The sequence below is a fragment of the Xenopus laevis genome, chromosome 5S (genome assembly GCF_017654675.1).
Source record: "Xenopus laevis strain J_2021 chromosome 5S, Xenopus_laevis_v10.1, whole genome shotgun sequence".
NCBI lineage: Eukaryota > Metazoa > Chordata > Amphibia > Anura > Pipidae > Xenopus > Xenopus laevis.
Window position 1 is genome coordinate 47,318,327 of NC_054380.1, and position 23,273 is coordinate 47,341,599.

The 23,273-nt window shown below is 41.4% G+C and overlaps 1 protein-coding gene across 1 annotated transcript in view; it reads right to left on the reverse strand.

Moving 5' to 3' along the window:
* Positions 1 to 18,826, reverse strand: part of LOC108717877 (ribosomal protein S6 kinase alpha-2) — a 134,826-nt gene extending 116,000 nt beyond the window's left edge. The window contains exon 1 of the mRNA XM_018265295.2: positions 18,484 to 18,826. Within this exon, the coding sequence (XP_018120784.1) occupies positions 18,484 to 18,585 (102 nt within the window). The 5' untranslated portion in view covers positions 18,586 to 18,826. The remainder of the gene's footprint in view (positions 1 to 18,483) is intronic.
* Positions 18,827 to 23,273: the final 4,447 nt, after the last annotated feature.

Consider the following 23,273-nt stretch of genomic DNA (forward strand, 5'->3'; position numbering starts at 1 on the left):
TCTAACACCCCTGGAACGGCAAACCTTACAAGCTCTCTGGGCATATCTTTTATTAGGAGTTGGTGGAATTTGGGCAATGAAATGCTTACCCACCATTCGGGCAACATTGTCATTGCCAGGCATTTCTGGAACCTCCTGTACATCACCAAACAAAAGGGCAGGGAGCAGCTGCAGCAGATAATTGTAAAAACTCAATTTTGGGCCTGGTACTGCCGTTTTGTAAACGACATAAGAATTATAAAGGGCCATTTGGATCATATAAATTGCGGCTTTTTTGTACCAGGCCCTGGTTTTTCTGGTGGCGTCGTAATAAGTTTGGATTTGGTCGGTTTTATCGACGCCACCCATATGCTTACTATATTCTTTACAACAGAGTGGCTTTGATTTTGCGGGCCTATCACCACTTCTGTGTTGGACAACTACACTCTCATTGTGGATAGTAGTAAGCATAAAAACATTTTTGGTGTCTGCAAATTTTAATGCCAGGAGCTCATCGCTTCTTAGAGCATGTACTTCTCCACGTTTCAATTTCTTATCCACCAGTTCCTTGGGCAGTCCTCTGCGGTTACGCCTAACAGTGCCACAAGCTGGGGTGTCCAACCAGTAAAGGGTTCTGAATAAGGGGATGCTTGTGTAAAAGTTATCCACGTATAAGTGGTAACCTTGGCCCAACAGTGGAGTAATGAGCTCCCAGACAATTTTACCACTGACAGTCAAGTCAAGGGGACAGCCGGGGGGGTCCAAATTAGTGTCCTTTCCCTCGTAGATCATGAAAAAACTAGTATAGCCCGAGCTGCTTTCACAGAGTTTGTAAAATTTCATCCCATATCGAGCACGCTTACTAGGGATGTATTGGCGAAATTTTAGGCACCCTTTGAAGAGCAAAAGGGACTCGTCCACACATATATTTTGGGAGGGGGAGTAGACCTCTGTGAAGCGCTGAGACAGGCTATCTATAAGGGGCCTCAATTTGTAAAGCCTGTCGTAACCGGGCTCATTAGGGGGAACAGCCGCTGCATTGTCGTTAAAATGAAGAAACCGCAGTAAAATTTGATAACGGTTTCTTGGCATAACGGCTGAAAAAAGAGGGATGGAAAGGACTGTAGTGGTATCCCAGTATGAAGCTAAGGTGTTGCGTTCTACGAGTCCCATTGCCAATGTGAGCGCCAGGAATCTTTTGATTTCATTTACAGTAGTGGGATACCACGCCTGGGCTCTTGAATACCCTGGTATAGGGTGGCTGGCAAGATACTGCTCAGCGTATAAATTTGTGTAATGGACCATGTCCTGTAGGATGGCCTCTGTGATAAAAAGATTGAAGAAATCTAGGATTTCAAAGTTAGTGGTGTCCACCTTGACGCCCGTGACTGCAGTGAATGGGGGAATTTCAGGGGCATAATTACAGGGAGGCCCCCACATAGGCGCTCCAACTGCTGCATCACCACTACCCTCACCCTCTTCTACCTCCATGGGTGCATCTGGCACACTGCCACCAGCCTCTCCCTCTTCTTCTACTTCTTCAGCAGTAAGTGTGCCGCCACTACTAGCCTCTGCGCTAATAGTGCTGCTATCACCAACCTCTGATTCATCAGTAGAGTCATCAGATGGGACATACTCCGAATCAGAATTGCTAAATTCCTCTGAGCTGGAGTCCTCACAATACCTAGCTGCTTCTGCAGCGGTATAAAACCGTTTGGCCATTGTGCCAGAAAAATACAGACCACTGCAAAACTAGTAACAACTGCAAAGCAAGAAGCTCCTAAATCCAATCCAGCAAGATTTGACCAACTGCTAATACAAACAACCAGAGGGAAAAAAAAAAGGCAGCAAGATCTGACCAACAGTTAACCACTGCTAAAACAAACAACCAGAAGAAAAAGAAAAAAAAAGAAGGCAGCAAGATCTGACCAACAGTTAACCACTGCTAAAACAAACAACCAGAAGAAAAAGGAAAAAAAAGAAGGCAGCAAGATCTGACCAACAGTTAACCACTGCTAAACAAACAACCAGAAGAAAAAGGAAAAAAAAGAAGGCAGCAAGATCTGACCAACAGTTAACCACTGCTAAACAAACAACCAGAAGAAAAAGGAAAAAAAAGAAGGCAGCAAGATCTGACCAACAGTTAACCACTGCTAAAACAAACCAGAAGAAAAAGGAAAAAAAAGAAGGCAGCAAGATCTGACCAACAGTTAACCACTGCTAAAACAAACCAGAAGAAAAAGGAAAAAAAAGAAGGCAGCAAGATCTGACCAACAGTTAACCACTGCTAAAACAAACAACCAGAAGAAAAAGAAAAAAAAGAAGGCAGCAAGATCTGACCAACAGTTAACCCCTGCTAAAATAAACAACAAGAATAAAAAAAAAAAAGAAGGCAGCAAGATCTGACCAACAGTTAACCCCTGCTAATACAAACACCAAGAAGAAGAAAAAAAAGAAGGCAGCAAGATTTGACCAACAGTTAACCCCTGCTAATACAAACAATCAGAAGAAGAAAAAAAAAACTAGAACTTGAACTCCTTCCAGAAATCTACAGAATAGATTACAGACAAGACACTGCACGTGCCCAAAATCGAAAAGAACCTTTTGGGGGCACTAAACAAGCAAACAGGGCAAAGGAACAGTCTGGAATAAAATCACCCAAAGCACTAAAACCAACAGCTATTGGAATGAAATCGGGGGCCAGAAACCTAAATCAACCAGCGTCACTGCAAACACAACTTTTTTTGGGGCACTAAACAAGTAGCAAAGGGCAATGCAAATGAAAAACAGAATAAAACAACAAAATGTAATAAAAATCAGCTAAAGCAATAAAAACCAACAGCTATTGGAATGAAATCAGGGGCCAGAAACCTAGACCAACCAGCGTCACTGCAAAGGCAAACTTTTTTGGGGGCACTAAACAAGCAGCAAAGGGCAAAGCAGAATAAAACAACAAAATATAAGAAAAAAAACTAGAACTTGAACTCCTTCCAGAAATCTACAGAATAGATTACAGACAAGACACTGCACGTGCCCAAAATCGAAAAGAACCTTTTGGGGGCACTAAACAAGCAAACAGGGCAAAGGAACAGTCTGGAATAAAATCACCCAAAGCACTAAAACCAACAGCTATTGGAATGAAATCGGGGGCCAGAAACCTAAACCAACCAGCGTCACTGCAAACAACTTTTTTTGGGGCACTAAACAAGTAGCAAAGGGCAATGCAAATGAAAAACAGAATAAAACAACAAAATGAAATAAAAATCAGCTAAAGCACAAAAACAACAGCTATTGGAATGAAATCGGGGGCCAGAAACCTAGACCAACCAGCGTCACTGCAAAGGCAAACTTTTTTGGGGGCACTAAACAAGCAGCAAAGGGCAAAGCAGAATAAAACAACAAAATATAATAAAAATCAGCTAAGACAATAAAAATAACAGCTATTGGAATGAAATTGGTGGTTAGAAACCTTGATCCACCAACGTCACTGTAAAGGCACCAAACAGCAAATAAAAGTGAAAATGCAATATAATAGATATAAAACACAAAGCAACAATGAAAATGGTAAAAAACTGCAAAAATACAATAAAATAAAGCAGATAATTATAGAACAAGAGTAGAAATAAAGTTTTAGCAAAAAAAAAACCAACTACTAAAGAAAGCAAAGAAAGAAAGAAAAGAAAAGAAGTATAGGGGAAAGAAAAAGTGTAGAAGTGTGAGTGTGTGTGTGAGTGCGTGTGTGAGTGTGAGTGTGTGCTTGGCAAAGATGCCTGTAAGTGTGTGAGTGTACAAAAGTGTGCTAAATGATAAAGACAGAAGAAAAAAATATTCAAAAAAAAAAAAACCAAATTTAGAGAGATTAGAAGGAAACAAGTAAAATAAAAGGTGTAAGGGTGTTGTAGTTCAGCTCACTGAATCCAAGGCAGGCAATCAAGGCGACCAAACCAGCAGGAGAACCGCAGGAAGGCAGCAGGAGGGCTCCAACAGACACAAGTGCGCAGTAGGAGTGAAAGGGGAGGCGTCAGGAGGGCTGGATTTATTTGGGCAGCAGGAGCGCGTCACAGCCATGCGCCCTGCGTGCGCCCTGCGCTCCTATTGGTTCCAGCGACGATCGGTGGGGAGACCGGTGAGTATGACCGGTTTTGCTCGTTGCCTAGGGGGTTCTGCCAGCATCTAACGTGCGCTTGCGGTTTTAAATGCAACCGCTGCGCACTGGAACCCGGAAGTGCTGGAGATCGTAGAATCTACGATCTGTGGCACTTTGGTCCTTTGATCCACAGAACGTAGATTCTACGATCTGTGGCACTTAAAGGGTTAAAGGTATGGTGATTCAAACAACAGAAAGAGAAAGCCTTATCTGTAAAACCCCAAGTCCTAAGTATTCAGATAATAGACCCCAATACCAGTATGGATGTATCAGTGTTGATTTTCATTTATACATTTTAATATGTATTCATATTTTTTCATATTTTAATATGTATTCATATTTACACATATGCATGTAGATTGCACACTGAAAACTCACAAAACACACTATTATAAAATATAAAACAGAAGATAAAAACAAACCTAATAATGAACACTTTTTTTAGCTTTTCTGAGACATTTAATAGGTACTGCTTTATCATTACAGAGATGTTCAAAAATGTGTATTATTTGGATAAAATGGAGTCTATGGGAGACAGTCTTTCCGTAATTCAGAGCTTTCTGGATAAAGGGTTTCCGTATAAAGGTTCCCATACCTGTACCCAGATTCATGTTTTAGAAATGCTGCCCATGCATTTTTACATAAGATAAGTAAAGTGGTGGAAAATATAAAGTTGAAAATAAAGTAACTGAGTAACTGAGAAAGTATCTGAGTTTTGTGGCTACACAGAATGCATAAAAATAAGCAGCAGATCTCAAGCTGCTCACAGAACTGTGACGAGTTTTTCATGCAATTCACAGATATGCACATAGCCATGACTATAATAAAATTAAATCCATTTTTAAGGATTGTTGCAGAAAGTTGTATCAGTGGTTAGTTTTTACTGAATTCTGTACAGGCAAAATCAAGTATAGATTTATAAATATTAAAGGCCTCTGGGCAATTGTCAGGGGATTTATATAACTCATCAACCTTCTGCATTTCCCCAAGCCTCCAGCAACTCATATAAGCTGACCTATGGGCCATTACAACCGTATCCCAATACATTTTTGGATTTAGGAATGATCAAAGCAATTGCTGTATTCCTCGGGGTCTTCTAACCAGTCAACCAAAAGTTGTGTCTCATTTACTGATCGCTGGAGTAGAGTACTAAAATATACAGTATATTACAAATATTGAATGCTTTCTAGCATTCAATGCTAACAGAAGTATGGATTTTTTCTTTCCAAGCTTTTAACTCTTTTGCAACTGATTTTCCTACATTAGAAAGAAAGCAGTGCAGACGTATATGTGGCTACGGACACGTGATATTTCAACCAAGCAGGCTGGAATGGCCATAACAGAATCTGCAAGAAATACCCAATAATTCCACATGGTAATCACCAATAAAGAAATATGCTGGTTTAGCGCACACAACTACATAAAGTAACCTTTAAATGTGTGATTTTTAAGGCTGAACAGTGAACAGTAAAGCCAAGTGAAGCAATGAATGTTTAAGGATACAAGGGATACAGCAACCTATGCAATGAAAATATAAAATGTTAAAAACAGGATGATAAACATTTGCAAATATTTTTATCAAATGTTGAGCTTATTTTTTTACTTTAATGGGCACAAGGATATTTGCATATCATATTTTTCAATTTTTTGGTTTTATTCCCTTGATCTTTCCAATATAATGATGTTTATTATATTTCCCTTTGAACCTTCAAAAACTCTTAAGAAGGAGGACACATTGCAAATAGATCCCCAAAAAAGCAGCTTTGTAAGTTGGAGAAAAAATGTTTATGGATTATGTTTCCTCTCCTCCACAGATATGATACATCCAAACCCTACACTTTTAATTTTATCTTCATTCAGTATCACCCATATTGCTTCCACATCTGAGGATATTTTGGAGGCTATTTTAAAGCTGTATGTTGCCTATATGCAAAATATGGGGGAAAACATTCACAAACTTTTGCCCTGTTTTCTTTAAAATAATTGCTTTTTCTTTAATTAAGGAATGCCTATACATTTTAATCATATAGCTGCAAGTCTCCATTGTATTTTTCATATATAACATTTTTAATGTTTAAATGTATTAGCACTTCCATTCTAAATTACAAACAGAACTTTGGATGTCCATGTCTGAATATGGGATATTTGGGTCTCTAATACTCCATTACACAACTGTTACTGAGCACTAGTCACAGTGATAATGGAGTGTAATAAAAGATGCAACGTTTGCTACATAACTAATTGTCTATAGCAACCAATCAGCAGGTGACATGTACTGGTCACCTGTTTTGGCATCTTATTCTATGAATTACTGCACCTGGGCACAACATATGTGGGTAAATACCTGTCTCTTGGCACTAGCAAAATGTGGTACTTGCAGCAGATGGAGCAAATATGTTTTAAGTGATTTTGCTTTTCTCTGGTACATCATTCCCAAGCATGCATTGTTATTGTTCAATGTACCCAAGCAATTATTTAGGTTGTCAACTGCCTTTCTAACTTTCTTAATATTCTTTCTAATAATAACATTTTGCATTACATTAAGTATACTTTTTACTTAATTTTTCTTAATATTTACTGGCCAGGTTTTAACCCCTGCATTTAAGCAATGACACATGGGACAGTTTCCAGAATTATGTCACCCACTATTTAGGAAGTTAAGAAAAAAACACCTAAAATGACACCATACTTACTCCTATAGTAGTCACATGCAAGCATGAATTTAATTGCTTGTCAACTAATTGTCACTTGGAATTGTAACAGTCCATGTTACTTACTAATAGCCAATCACTGTAAAGTGATTTCACCTTCTTTGCAGCTAATTACCATAGAAATGCATGCATGGTGAACAGAACTACTGTAAATACAATTTGAGATACATAAAGTGTTTCCTGTGGGAGATAATGGGCGGCGAATATCAAGCCTTGCACTTAAACACAAACAGAAACCAATACAACAGCCTGGCTGTATGAACATAGAGTTATAACACATTTTCACTGAGCTGCTAAAATGTTCATTATACCATCACAGAATATTGAGGGTAGTACCTGAAATATGGATACAGTACTTAAGAGGCCCTTACTTTCTCTCATTCTCTCAACTGAGATATTTACATATTTAACATTCCTCTAACCTTTGTAAAACTATTGTTGTCATACCCTTTTATCAGGATTCTCAACCAGAAAATTAAAATAAGTTTATTATTTTGAAAATAAGGTTCACAACAGTAAAATACTTGTATATGACATTATCAAAGCCACAGATGCAACTGCTAGATCCCTAAAAGGCATAACATTGCACCCTTTAGGGCTAGAGCTACTTTGAACTAACTGCTCACTGACATTCTAACTTTGAAACCTGCAACTTAGTGGGTGGGAGGATGTCTATGTGCCACCCCTAGGGTTGTCGCCTGGCCGGTAAAAATTATGGTTGATCCCAATGTTATTAATAGGGAAAAAACGTAAATATATAGGAAGGCCAGTATTTTTTCCCAGAAAAGGTGGCAACCCTAGCCACCCGCTGACCAACCTCTTGAATACAGTGTTGCCAATGACAGTTTGAGCAGCTCTGTATTCACAAGGGAAAATACAAAGTCCTGTACCTTTATGTGCTTATGGTGGAGCCTTAATGCAAAGAGCAATAAACCTGAAAACTGCCACCTTTTGTTTACACTTTGCAAGCTGCCCCACCATTTGTAAAGTACCCCCATTATCTATAGATATATAGACTTGCAGATAGATAAACTGAAAGTTTAGAATTTTAAGCTAAATACAACAGAGAAAATCAGTATTCTTTATTTTATGTATTTTTTATTTTACTTTATTGTTTTTTAACACACATTATAGTATTGGCATGGGATCTGTTATCAGGAATTTGCTTATCCAAAAAGGTCTGAATTAGGGGATAGCCATCTCCCACAGAGTCCTTTTTAAATAAATCTAACTTAAAAAGGATTTCCTTTTTATCTCTAATAATAAAACAGTACCTGGTATATGAGGGTAACTAAGCTGCATAAATTCAGATGGTGTCAAACAATCCTATTGGGTTTATTAATGTTTAAATTACTTTTAGCAGACTTAAAGGTATGGTGATTCAAACAACAGAAAGAGAAAGCCTTATCTGTAAAACCCCAAGTCCTAAGTATTCAGATAATAGACCCCAATACCAGTATGGATGTATCAGTGTTGATTTTCATTTATACATTTTAATATGTATTCATATTTTTTCATATTTTAATATGTATTCATATTTACACATATGCATGTAGATTGCACACTGAAAACTCACAAAACACACTATTATAAAATATAAAACAGAAGATAAAAACAAACCTAATAATGAACACTTTTTTTAGCTTTTCTGAGACATTTAATAGGTACTGCTTTATCATTACAGAGATGTTCAAAAATGTGTATTATTTGGATAAAATGGAGTCTATGGGAGACAGTCTTTCCGTAATTCAGAGCTTTCTGGATAAAGGGTTTCCGTATAAAGGTTCCCATACCTGTACCCAGATTCATGTTTTAGAAATGCTGCCCATGCATTTTTACATAAGATAAGTAAAGTGGTGGAAAATATAAAGTTGAAAATAAAGTAACTGAGTAACTGAGAAAGTATCTGAGTTTTGTGGCTACACAGAATGCATAAAAATAAGCAGCAGATCTCAAGCTGCTCACAGAACTGTGACGAGTTTTTCATGCAATTCACAGATATGCACATAGCCATGACTATAATAAAATTAAATCCATTTTTAAGGATTGTTGCAGAAAGTTGTATCAGTGGTTAGTTTTTACTGAATTCTGTACAGGCAAAATCAAGTATAGATTTATAAATATTAAAGGCCTCTGGGCAATTGTCAGGGGATTTATATAACTCATCAACCTTCTGCATTTCCCCATGTAATGCCCGAAGGCGCAGTTGAAGTAAGGACCAAAGAGAAGGCAACAATCCAAGTTCGCGGTACAGAAAAGGGTTTATCAAAGAATGGTCGTAAAACAGGCAGAATGGTCAAGACAGGCAGTACAGATTCGAAGTCGATAACAGGCAAGGTTCAAACACGGATAAGCAAAACAGAATATATCGCACCCAGGAACTATATGAAATAGACCTATAATTGGGCAAGGTCAGGATGGAAATGAGGGTCTTTATAGTCCAGTCTATTGGCGCCAAAATTGACGCGCTGGCGTCAGACGCAGACGCCAGCGTCCCCACGCTGACGCCTTGACGCCGGCGCCCGATTCTGACGCCGGCGTCCGTTCCGTCGCCGGCGACCAATCACAGGGCAAGAAGGAGATGATGCAGGATGATTGCGACCACCCGGAGCCATGTGCAGGGAAGAGGAATCGCCATTTTGGACGCCATCTTGGAGCAGGTCAGTAGACTCCATTACAGTACCCCCTTCCTTAGGGGGGGCCTCAGGACCACCGGGACCAGGACGGGAAGGAAACTGCCTATGAAACCTGCGAACAAGGATGGGGGCATGGACATCCGACTTTTTCACCCAAGAGCATTCCTCGGGACCGAAACCCTTCCATTCGACAAGGTACTGGAGAGCGCCCCTGGAAAAACGAGAGTCCAGAATCCTGCTGACTTCAAATTCTAAATGGTCATCGATAACAACAGGAGCTGTGGAAGAAGAAGAGGGGGAAGACACTGCAGGTTTAAGGAGAGACACATGAAAGGCATTAGGGATCCGCATCTCGGGAGGAAGAAGAAGACGAACTGCCACAGGGTTGATGACCTCGATGATGGGAAAGGGACCGATGAATTTGGGGCCAAGCTTAGGAGTGGGAATCTTGAGGCGAATATTCCGTGTAGACAACCAGACCTTGTCACCAGGAGCATAGGGTGGGGCGGCAATTCTCTTCCTGTCGGCAAACTTCTTTTGAGAGGATGAACTCTTTTCCAGATTAGCAGTGGTGGCCTGCCAGATGGCCAGCATATGAGCGGCTTGATCATTAGCAGCAGGAACATTTGTGAGTAAGAGATCCTGAGGGAATGCCAATGGGTTCCGGCCATACACACAGAAGAAAGGAGATTTCTGGGAAGAAGAATGTAAAGAATTGTTATGGGCAAACTCCGCCCAGGGAAGAAGGTCCGACCAGTCGTCTTGACACAAAGACACATGGCAACGAAGAAATTGCTCCAAGGCCTGGTTAACACGTTCAGCGGCACCATTGGACTGGGGATGATAAGAAGAAGAAAATTGAAGAGAGATATTTAAAGCATTACACAGTGACCTCCAAAATTTAGACACAAATTGGGGACCACGGTCGGACACAATTTCTGCTGGGAAGCCATGGAGGCGAAAAATATGTTTAATAAACAGTTCTGAAAGTTCAGGAGCAGAAGGCAGTTTGCGGAGAGGAGTGAAATGAGCCATCTTACTGAATCTGTCGATAACAACCCAAATGACAGTGTGGCCGGAGGAAATGGGCAAATCGACAATAAAGTCCATGGCGAGGTGAGTCCAGGGTCGAGATGGGATGGGCAGTGGAAGAAGAAAACCCTTGGGAGGAGAATGTCCGGATTTGGATACAGCACACGTGGAACATGAGGAGACAAAATCTTTAACGTCCTTTCTTAAGGTTGGCCACCATACTAGACGAGATAAGAGCTCGGTCGTCTTCTGAATTCCAGGATGTCCGGCCTGTTTGGAACTATGAGACTGAGACAAAATAGCAAGACGAAATTCTGGAGGGACAAAAGCAACACCAAGAGGAGTTTCCGCAGGAGCAGAATCTTGAGCGGACAACAATTGGGAGGCACAGGAAGGGAACAAGGCAGCAATAATCTTGATGGAGGGTACCACAGGTTCAGGTTCCTCGGACACAGAATCTTCGGGAATAAAGCTTCTGGATAGGGCATCGGCCTTCCTGTTTCTGGAGCCAGGACGAAAGGTAATGACAAAATTAAAACGGGAAAAGAAAAGTGCCCACCTGGCTTGCCGGGGATTCAGGCGTTTGAGGGTTTGGATGAACTCAAGATTCTTATGGTCGGTAAAAATCGTCACAGGAACCGAAGAACCCTCCAGTAAGTGTCTCCATTCCTCCAAGGCTAATTTGATGGCAAGTAGTTCACGATTCCCCACATCATAGTTCTGTTCTGGGGCAGAAAATTTTTTAGAAAAGAACGCACAAGGATGGAGTTTACCGTCAGAAATGGATCTCTGTGATAAAACTGCTCCAGCTCCGACATCAGAGGCGTCGACTTCCATGAAGAAGGGATGTAGAGGTTCTGGGTGCCGAAGAATTGGAGCGGAAGAAAAGGCCTCTTTGAGGGACTTGAAGGATTCCAGGGCTTGAGAAGACCAGTGTTGAGGTTTGCCCCCCTTACGAATCAGGGCCAGAATTGGAGAAAGTCTGGAAGAAAAATTTTTTATAAACTGTCTGTAATAATTGGCAAAGCCGACAAACCTCTGAATGGCTTTGACACTAGTAGGAAGAGGCCAGTCCAGGATTGCAGACACCTTGGCAGGATCCATCTTGAAACCTAGAGGAGAAATGATATAGCCAAGGAAAGGAATAGACGAGACTTCAAAAGTGCATTTCTCCAATTTAGCAAAGAGATTGTTCTTCCTTAGTCTGGAGAGGACTTCACGTACTTGGGCACGATGTTCCAGAAGATCTTTAGAAAAAACAAGAATGTCATCCAGATAAACGACCACACATAGACCCAATAAATCTCGAAAAATATCATTAACAAACTCCTGGAAGACCGCAGGAGCATTACAGAGACCAAAGGGCATGACCAAATACTCATAATGTCCATCACGGGTATTAAAGGCGGTCTTCCACTCGTCCCCTTCACGGATCCGGATAAGATTGTATGCCCCCCGAAGATCCAGCTTTGTAAAGATATTGGCACCCCTAAGTTGATCAAACAGTTCAGAAATAAGAGGAAGAGGGTACCTGTTTTTAACTGTGATCTTGTTGAGTCCTCTGTAGTCGATGCAGGGCCGCAAACTACCATCCTTTTTCTCAACAAAGAAGAAACCTGCACCGGCAGGGGAGGTGGAAGGACGGATGAATCCTCTCTGAAGATTCTCCTGGATGTATAACTTCATAGCAGAAGTTTCCGAAGGAGAGAGTGGGTAGGTGCGGCCCCTGGGGGGCATAGAGCCGGATAGAATTTCCACTGGGCAATCGTAAGGCCGATGGGGAGGAAGAATCTCAGCAGAAGACTTGTTAAACACATCGGCAAATGCTTGGTATACAGAGGGAAGAGAAGAATTAGAGGACACAGAGGAAATTTTGACAACCGGAACAGTGGGTAGGCAGTTCTGTAAACAAAAAGGACTCCATCTGGAAACTTGCAATGTGGACCAGTCAATGACTGGATTATGTGCACATAACCATGGCAGTCCCAGGACAACCGGAGTGGAAGGGCAATCAATGAGGAGGAAGGATAATCTCTCCAAATGCAAGGTGCCCACCTTAAAAGAAAGTTCCTGAGTAGAATGCGAGACGAAGGCAGACGACAGCGGACGATCATCAATCGCCAGGACACGAAGAGGAACTGCCAAGGGTTGGAGAGGGATGGAATGACGTCTTGCAAAGGATCGATCCATGAAGTTTCCTGCAGCACCGGAATCTAGAAAGGCTTGTGAGGAAAACTTTAAAGAGCCAAACTGGATCTGCACCGGAAGAAGGAAACGTAGAGTAGAAGAATGGGGAGAATGACAAATCCCACCCAGGTAAGTCTCCCCGAGCTTACCTAGGCTTTGGCGTTTCCCGGCTTCACTGGACACTCCTGGGCAAAGTGGGCTTTACCCCCACAGTAAAGGCACAGGCCGGCAGCCCTTCTCCGGAGTTTCTCCTGTTCGGACAGGCGGGCCCGCCCAATCTGCATGGGTTCTTCAGCCGGCAAGGAGGAAGAAGCAGAATCCATAGGAGCAGGAGGAAGCTCTGGGGGAACAGGATTGAAAAGCAGGGGTCTCTGGAAGCGGGGGGCCAAAGAAGGTTGGAACCGGGGGTACCTCTTTGTACGCTCTCGGTCGAGTTCAAGCTGGAACTCCCTCTGCCGGGTATCCACCTTCACCGCCAAGGCCACCAGATCCTCCCACCGAGAAGGAATTTCCCGGGAAACGAGGTCATTCTTAATGCGTATAGCCAAGCCGTTGTAAAAGGCCGCGTGGTAACCATCGTTATTCCAGGAGGTCTCTGCCACCAGGGTACGAAATTCAATGGCATACTCGGGAACTGAGCGAGTGCCTTGTTGAAGCTGGAACAGTCGAGCCGAGGCTGCAGTAGTACGACCAGGAGCGTCAAACACCGTCCGGAGTTCTTGGAGAAAGGCCCCGGCGTTGTCGATCAGCGGGTCTCTCTTCTCCCAAAGGGGAGACGCCCATTCCAGAGCCTTCCCCTGCAGACGGGAGATGACAAAACCAACCTTGGCTTGCTCGGAGACGAACTGGCCTGGCTGCAGAGTGAATTGAATTTCACATTGGTTAATAAAACCACGACAAGCTTTTGGGTCTCCGCTGAAAAGAGGTGGAGCGGGAACACGAGGTTCAGACACCTGGAGAGGAGCAGGAATGGCAGGAACAGGCACAGCCGCAGGAGCCGCTGGAGACATGGCAGTCAATTTCTCCAGGATAACATCAATTGCCTGGCCAATTTGAGACTGCTGGGCTTCATAGGATTTCATGCGAGAAGCCAATCCCCGAATGGCCCCTCCGACATCGAGGGGTACTTGGGCCTCCTCCGAGGGGTCCATCGCCCAATTATACTGTAATGCCCGAAGGCGCAGTTGAAGTAAGGACCAAAGAGAAGGCAACAATCCAAGTTCGCGGTACAGAAAAGGGTTTATCAAAGAATGGTCGTAAAACAGGCAGAATGGTCAAGACAGGCAGTACAGATTCGAAGTCGATAACAGGCAAGGTTCAAACACGGATAAGCAAAACAGAATATATCGCACCCAGGAACTATATGAAATAGACCTATAATTGGGCAAGGTCAGGATGGAAATGAGGGTCTTTATAGTCCAGTCTATTGGCGCCAAAATTGACGCGCTGGCGTCAGACGCAGACGCCAGCGTCCCCACGCTGACGCCTTGACGCCGGCGCCCGATTCTGACGCCGGCGTCCGTTCCGTCGCCGGCGACCAATCACAGGGCAAGAAGGAGATGATGCAGGATGATTGCGACCACCCGGAGCCATGTGCAGGGAAGAGGAATCGCCATTTTGGACGCCATCTTGGAGCAGGTCAGTAGACTCCATTACACCCCAAGCCTCCAGCAACTCATATAAGCTGACCTATGGGCCATTACAACCGTATCCCAATACATTTTTGGATTTAGGAATGATCAAAGCAATTGCTGTATTCCTCGGGGTCTTCTAACCAGTCAACCAAAAGTTGTGTCTCATTTACTGATCGCTGGAGTAGAGTACTAAAATATACAGTATATTACAAATATTGAATGCTTTCTAGCATTCAATGCTAACAGAAGTATGGATTTTTTCTTTCCAAGCTTTTAACTCTTTTGCAACTGATTTTCCTACATTAGAAAGAAAGCAGTGCAGACGTATATGTGGCTACGGACACGTGATATTTCAACCAAGCAGGCTGGAATGGCCATAACAGAATCTGCAAGAAATACCCAATAATTCCACATGGTAATCACCAATAAAGAAATATGCTGGTTTAGCGCACACAACTACATAAAGTAACCTTTAAATGTGTGATTTTTAAGGCTGAACAGTGAACAGTAAAGCCAAGTGAAGCAATGAATGTTTAAGGATACAAGGGATACAGCAACCTATGCAATGAAAATATAAAATGTTAAAAACAGGATGATAAACATTTGCAAATATTTTTATCAAATGTTGAGCTTATTTTTTTACTTTAATGGGCACAAGGATATTTGCATATCATATTTTTCAATTTTTTGGTTTTATTCCCTTGATCTTTCCAATATAATGATGTTTATTATATTTCCCTTTGAACCTTCAAAAACTCTTAAGAAGGAGGACACATTGCAAATAGATCCCCAAAAAAGCAGCTTTGTAAGTTGGAGAAAAAATGTTTATGGATTATGTTTCCTCTCCTCCACAGATATGATACATCCAAACCCTACACTTTTAATTTTATCTTCATTCAGTATCACCCATATTGCTTCCACATCTGAGGATATTTTGGAGGCTATTTTAAAGCTGTATGTTGCCTATATGCAAAATATGGGGGAAAACATTCACAAACTTTTGCCCTGTTTTCTTTAAAATAATTGCTTTTTCTTTAATTAAGGAATGCCTATACATTTTAATCATATAGCTGCAAGTCTCCATTGTATTTTTCATATATAACATTTTTAATGTTTAAATGTATTAGCACTTCCATTCTAAATTACAAACAGAACTTTGGATGTCCATGTCTGAATATGGGATATTTGGGTCTCTAATACTCCATTACACAACTGTTACTGAGCACTAGTCACAGTGATAATGGAGTGTAATAAAAGATGCAACGTTTGCTACATAACTAATTGTCTATAGCAACCAATCAGCAGGTGACATGTACTGGTCACCTGTTTTGGCATCTTATTCTATGAATTACTGCACCTGGGCACAACATATGTGGGTAAATACCTGTCTCTTGGCACTAGCAAAATGTGGTACTTGCAGCAGATGGAGCAAATATGTTTTAAGTGATTTTGCTTTTCTCTGGTACATCATTCCCAAGCATGCATTGTTATTGTTCAATGTACCCAAGCAATTATTTAGGTTGTCAACTGCCTTTCTAACTTTCTTAATATTCTTTCTAATAATAACATTTTGCATTACATTAAGTATACTTTTTACTTAATTTTTCTTAATATTTACTGGCCAGGTTTTAACCCCTGCATTTAAGCAATGACACATGGGACAGTTTCCAGAATTATGTCACCCACTATTTAGGAAGTTAAGAAAAAAACACCTAAAATGACACCATACTTACTCCTATAGTAGTCACATGCAAGCATGAATTTAATTGCTTGTCAACTAATTGTCACTTGGAATTGTAACAGTCCATGTTACTTACTAATAGCCAATCACTGTAAAGTGATTTCACCTTCTTTGCAGCTAATTACCATAGAAATGCATGCATGGTGAACAGAACTACTGTAAATACAATTTGAGATACATAAAGTGTTTCCTGTGGGAGATAATGGGCGGCGAATATCAAGCCTTGCACTTAAACACAAACAGAAACCAATACAACAGCCTGGCTGTATGAACATAGAGTTATAACACATTTTCACTGAGCTGCTAAAATGTTCATTATACCATCACAGAATATTGAGGGTAGTACCTGAAATATGGATACAGTACTTAAGAGGCCCTTACTTTCTCTCATTCTCTCAACTGAGATATTTACATATTTAACATTCCTCTAACCTTTGTAAAACTATTGTTGTCATACCCTTTTATCAGGATTCTCAACCAGAAAATTAAAATAAGTTTATTATTTTGAAAATAAGGTTCACAACAGTAAAATACTTGTATATGACATTATCAAAGCCACAGATGCAACTGCTAGATCCCTAAAAGGCATAACATTGCACCCTTTAGGGCTAGAGCTACTTTGAACTAACTGCTCACTGACATTCTAACTTTGAAACCTGCAACTTAGTGGGTGGGAGGATGTCTATGTGCCACCCCTAGGGTTGTCGCCTGGCCGGTAAAAATTATGGTTGATCCCAATGTTATTAATAGGGAAAAAACGTAAATATATAGGAAGGCCAGTATTTTTTCCCAGAAAAGGTGGCAACCCTAGCCACCCGCTGACCAACCTCTTGAATACAGTGTTGCCAATGACAGTTTGAGCAGCTCTGTATTCACAAGGGAAAATACAAAGTCCTGTACCTTTATGTGCTTATGGTGGAGCCTTAATGCAAAGAGCAATAAACCTGAAAACTGCCACCTTTTGTTTACACTTTGCAAGCTGCCCCACCATTTGTAAAGTACCCCCATTATCTATAGATATATAGACTTGCAGATAGATAAACTGAAATGTTGTCTCTAATTTTTGTAGACCATTTATGGAAAAATTTATTTTGTATTCACTTTTCAAAAAACTGTGCACAACATGGTGGTTGGACACAAGCATGTACTGAATTACAGTATGTTCAGGCATACACATTTTTCTGTGTGCTCCACAATTCGTCTGTGCAATTGTGTCAAAAATGTATGTGAAGGGTCACAAGGAAACAAGCAGGCAGAATTTGTAATAGAGAATGCTTTATATGTCCCCTATTTCAGAATGATTTGAAAATACATAGGATTGTGCATCAAAGCATATTTGAATCATCCATTCTATAATCCTCTTTAATCATACTTAGAATTGAAATGACAGTATACAGCTCCTGATGCCAGTACTATTTTTTCCACATGATTCTGATGATTCTGCAAGAGATCGTATGCCACACTACAACCTTTTGTGCAATTATATGTTAACAACACTGACAAAGTGAGAAACACACCTTTCAGCTCACTCCAAACTCTAACAACCAGAGCAAAAAAACCCTCCAAATTTTTCATGAATATTTTACTGCATCTTCCTAAGGGATTAGCTAACCCTATGGCTTCTAAGCAGAAAAAGGTTATGTAATCTAAAATGGATTATATTTTGCTTATCCTTGCACTTATATCACGCACAGCAACCTGATGATTTTTTTTACATTAGTCAACAAATTCTGTGATCAAATTGAACTAAAATCTCTACAAATTAATAGTAATGTAATTCCTTAAATTATGGCTATGCGGTATATCGAACACAACTGCTAAAATTGCTAAAGTGAATTTAAGATGGTAACAGGTAGATTGTACTTGGCATCAGTTTACTGCTATAGACTCCAGAAAACTGCATATTTATTTTTAGAATTGGCCAATTTTGGTAAAGTATGAGCTAGGAAATCAATGTAATATCTCATTGAGTAAGTGCTTGATTCAGGGAGTTGTACCTGACAGAGGGCTAGCTGCAGTTATCTCTTTCTTTATACTAAACTTAATGAGATTATGCTTTACAATCACCAAGAATGAACTCTGCACTGATGAATTTATTGTGGTATAGATCGATAGATGATAGATAGACAGATAGATAGATCGATAGATCGATAGATAGATAGTGGACATGACATATGCTCATTACTTTACTATAAGGAACGCCACATATAATAACCCTCAGGTTTAAAAAAGACCCCTCAGCTAATATTGCATCATAAGGAAATGCCAGATTAAATTGCAGTTGTGTCTCCAGATGGGCACAATGCTCACATACAGTATATACCATGCCACCAGTACATCATGTTCAAATGTCTGTTCTGCACAGCACATGTGCTCTTACTCTCAATATGTCTATTAATAGCAGCATGTACTGTACCTCATATCTGCTGAAGCTTGAAGTCTTTGTCCTGGATTTCTTGTGCAAATACACAGAGAAGAATCTCCGAACAGTAAACTTCCTCGCATTATTCAGTTCCATTTTCCAATGTGCTTTGTGCCAGTAGATGAACTCCTTTATCTCTCACTTATATCCCCAGAAATTCAGAAAGAAGAAATGGAACTCTTTGCAGACATGATCCATCGAGGGTTTAAAGGAAGAAGTGGGGTCATAGGGTCTGCAATAAGCCTTCAATGCATATCACCCTTTCCTGTCTGTTTATGTCATTATTACAAGCTGAACTCTTGTTTCTATTCCCTCCCCATGCTGTGGGGATTTTATCCAATCAGGTTCAGCTCTCTTCACAGAATAAGCACTCACAGATTGCACGGCACTTACAGCCAGCAGGATGGAAATAAATATTAAATGCTCTCTTTAGACTACTTTCTTCTTCAAAAGAAAAAAAAGAATGAGCAGATCAAATACCTAAAGTGCAAATAAATTTTGTCCTTTCAGTCTAGCTATACGGTAGCAATTAGATATTGGAATCAGATTTTCTGTTATTCCCAAGATACAAATCATAACCCAGAATTAGGTATGTTATATTGCTGTAGCCTAGCAAATATACATCATTTGGAATTGTTAAAATAAACAGTAGATGTAAGTGTGAGCAGACTACATTTTTATCTGAAGTCTATGAGCGCTGATGCTGTATTCAAATTTACTCTTTGTATAGTGTTAAATTCATAGTATGAATACATACAAATGTATTTTCTGGTGTTTGGGGGAAGATATATTTACCTGTCAGCATCTGTGGTCTGACATTTTAACATAGAAGGTTTTTTTTTTCCCACAAATGGGTGGAGTGCAAAGTATTGCCCCTGCAATCTGAGACTTACAGTCCATTCTATGTGGTGATATAAAAACCAGCTGACTGTTTACCATACATACCACTGTATGCATGGTGAATCTATATACAGTACATACAGTATATATACTGTATATATATATAGTACATATCTAAACTAAACTGTAGGAGGGTTATTTATCAAAGGTCAATTGTTAGGGGGTTATTTAAGTCCAAATGCCAAAAACTCAAACATTTTTAATTTTTTTAACTATGAAATCCGAATTTGTAGTGGAAAAAATATTTTTTAGAGATTTATTAAACCCAGAGGATGGAAAAAGTGTGAATCCGAAAATCCGGCATCTCAGACCTGCTAGGTTGCATATAAGTCAAAGGGAAGTTTCTGTGGTTTGAGACAGAAATAGCCTGAAAATCCGACTATTTCGGGCTTTCCGGACAAAAATCATATGATTCTGATTTTCCCCAATCTGAATGTCACGGCCGGCACCCAATACCAGAACAGGTGGCAAGTACCCTGGTCTCGGCTTCACCAGTAGTGTGACCACCGTTGGGCTTCGAGAGGAGCCCTCAGCTTACTTGGGTGCCACCTGGACTTAACGAGGGGTACAAGGCGAGATGTTCTGGCTAGCAAAGGGGCACGGCAGGTAGATAGTCTTTTGGGCCGAAGGTCACGGTACAAATGGGGCAGGCAAGAGAATCGTCAGACAGGCAGGGTCGAGGCAGGCAGATATCAAGAATCGTCAGGCAGGCAAGGGTCAAACCGGGTAATCAAACAGATGGGGTCAGGCAGAAAGAGTAGTCGAGATGCAGGCAAAGGTCAGGATTCGGATATCAGAATAGTCAGGAACAGGCAGGGATCAAAACCGGAATAACAGATACAAGTTTCACAGGAACAGACAGCACAAGGCTTTAGGAACCACCAGAATCAAGATTCTATCATGGTTACTGGCTGGGAGTAAGAATGGGCAAATTTCCGGAACAGGAGTGCAGCGCCGTGGCGGCCGTCCACGCCGCCGCACCACTAGACCACCAGGTAATTTTATTACACTGAGAAAATCTCGATTTTAAATAAATAAGGTCCAATCGTGGATTCTAGTTTAGTCTGACTTTTTTCATTAAAAAAGTCAGATAAATTCAGACTTTGAGAAATAAGGCCCTAGATCTTGAGTTCACTATATTCTAGCATATTACACTTGTGCTAGACGTCATCCAAGCTAATTTGTTATATATAAAATAATGTAGATCTTGAAATCACTATAGTCTTGCATATTATGCTTGTGCAAAAAGTCATCTAAGCCACTTTTGTATTCCACACACTCATTGCCCTCACTGTGAAGAACCATTTTATATTGTTTCACCAGGTATGTGGGCTTTTGCAGGACTATCTTTATGCAGTCTGCAGTTCTTGCAGGCCTAGAGCACTGAGTTGCAATGAAAATTTATAACTTACATTTGTTATTGCCCAGCACTCACAACTTGTTAAACACAAGTGACTCTCTCTGTTATTCTGTGCTTGCGAATGGAGTCAAATTAAGGGGTGTGAAAGTATATACCACGCCTCATCAGAGTAATGCCCACAATAAATAAAGTTCAATTGAGAATTCTGAATTGAGAAAGCAAATCAGGTGACTAGTAAAACATCTTCAAGAGAAAAAAAAATACAGCAAGTCCAGTTGATTTGACTTATTACTATAGATGTACCATTACAAGGGAACTTGTAAGGTGATTGAAAATGATGTTGTATGAAAGTACAGAATGTGTTGATGTAAATGGGAGCAAATGATTGGAATGTGTATGTATGATATTGTTTTTGAAAATGATTGAAATGTTCAAGAAGTGTAATTACAAGGGTTGTCCATTAGATGGCAGTAAGGTTACATTAGCTATATATGAGGTTATATAATGGTGTTATTTAAGGTGTAATTTTTGTCCCAACCACTAGAGGGAAATAGTGAGATAGGGTAAAAAGAGTATAAAAGGGATGGGTTTTAGCCAGGGTGTGGTCGATTGGAATTAGTAAAATGGTAAATGGGGCACTAGGTGCCTTAGCCAGTGAGGGCAAGTTAGCAAGGGTAGCTGGCACCCCACCAAGGAGTAAGAGGCCTAGTGGCCGTGGCTCGGCCACAGACAGGGAAAAGAGAGACAGTCAGGACAGTGTGGACAACCCAGGCCAGAGGTGGAAATCCTACCCAGAAAAGCCAGGGGGCGCTACTGTGGTGGCTCGCTGGCCGAAGGAGGGAGGTGGCACTTTGGAAATTCCTACCGGGGTGAGGTGGAGGGCTCATAGGTCGTACGGCGGACTGCCTGACCGGTAGGTGGTGCAAGGAAAGGCCGAGGCTGGGTTCACAAGTCTGATGTCTGTGGGGACCTTTGTATATCCTAATCATCTGTAAAGAAACACCCTGAGCATACGTTGGTGAGTTGATGTTAAATCTGGAAAAAGATCTTCAATAAAAATCTTCAAGTTTTTATATGTTTGGTGTAGTGTGCCCTTTAATGATCGGAGGGCCCCTTACATAATTTGGCGTAGTCGGCAGGATAAGGACATATCTACACTGCTGGAGGACCCCCTGTGAACAGATGGAAGAAGTTTTGAAAGAGCTGAACGAAAATTACACATGGATTATACAAGTGTACCGGTGGGGACAGGACTGTGACCAAGCAGGAAAAGGAAATTGTCGGCGGCCATCTTGTGAAGGGCAACGACTGGCGATATTAACCGCTATAGGGCGTGGACTGGCGCCATTTTGTTGCAAGCAGCACAGAGGGAGGTGGTGTGCGCCTAGCAGAGCGGCAAAAAGTTACCAAGCAGCATGGACAAGATTACAGGCCCGCGGACTGACTTACTGGGCACTGGTCGGCGATACCAATGGGCAGGTTTCTTCGCGGAGAAATTAACAACAGAAGGAAAATTACTGTTGATCCCGGTGTGCGCAGGCTGTGGAGGTGAGCTGCGGTGGGGAATTATTGAAGTGGAAGGCAGTTGCGCATCTTGCCACCGCAAGCACTATGTGGGCCCTTTCTATTTGGACCAGTTACCCCCGAATGTCAGAGTGGTGGATAAACTGCTTACAAAGCTTAAGATGCAGACGCACCCAGCCGTGATAGCAGAACCGCAATTATTATTGTTCACTGGCCAGTTACCCCCAGAGCCTGTGGTGCAGTCTTCCCCAAAGCCTGTAACGCCAGAAGCCAGCATGCCTGTTACAGAGCTGCCACTGCAAAGTGTGGAAGTTGATCAAACTGTACCTGAATTGGAGGAGTGTGTTCCTGATGTTGTTGCTGCACCCCTGCTAGACGCAAGTGTTGTTCCGCCACCTGATACGGCTACACCTGCTCAGAGTCTCATTCCACCCAGTATCATCGCAGTTGATGAAACGGCTGCAGTGGCTCAAAAGCATGATCGTGGCAAGCACCATGCCCAGTTCCAGGGGAATACCACTGGCACACCATGGCAGGAAGATTGGGAGCAGTATGGTGTTGATAGCGTGAGTGCTGTTGGGAATCGCAGTGTGTTACCAATTTCTGAGGCCTGTTTTCCTTCAGCTGCTATCACAGATGAAGACACCATTCTCCCAAAAGAAGCTACTGAGTTTTGGGTCCTACCTGGAGAGGCATCACCACGTGAGTTCAGAGCCATTTCCAAGGTGCAAAGAAAAATCAATTACGAGGTGCACCAACCCTGGGGCTATTTTATGTCCTATGCGCCGGAATGGATTTACCGTCGGGTGGAAGCTTGCCTCAAGGACTGGGTTGACCAGGACATTTTACTGTATCTTCAGCTTGACAGAAACAGTTTGGAGTTACACAACAGCATGGCCCGCAACCAAGCCAAGGAACAGGTGACCGCTTGTTTGCTTAAGTGGTGGCTTGGTCGCACAGTGCTTAGAACACATGTTAGAAGTGTGTGCAAGCGTGCCCC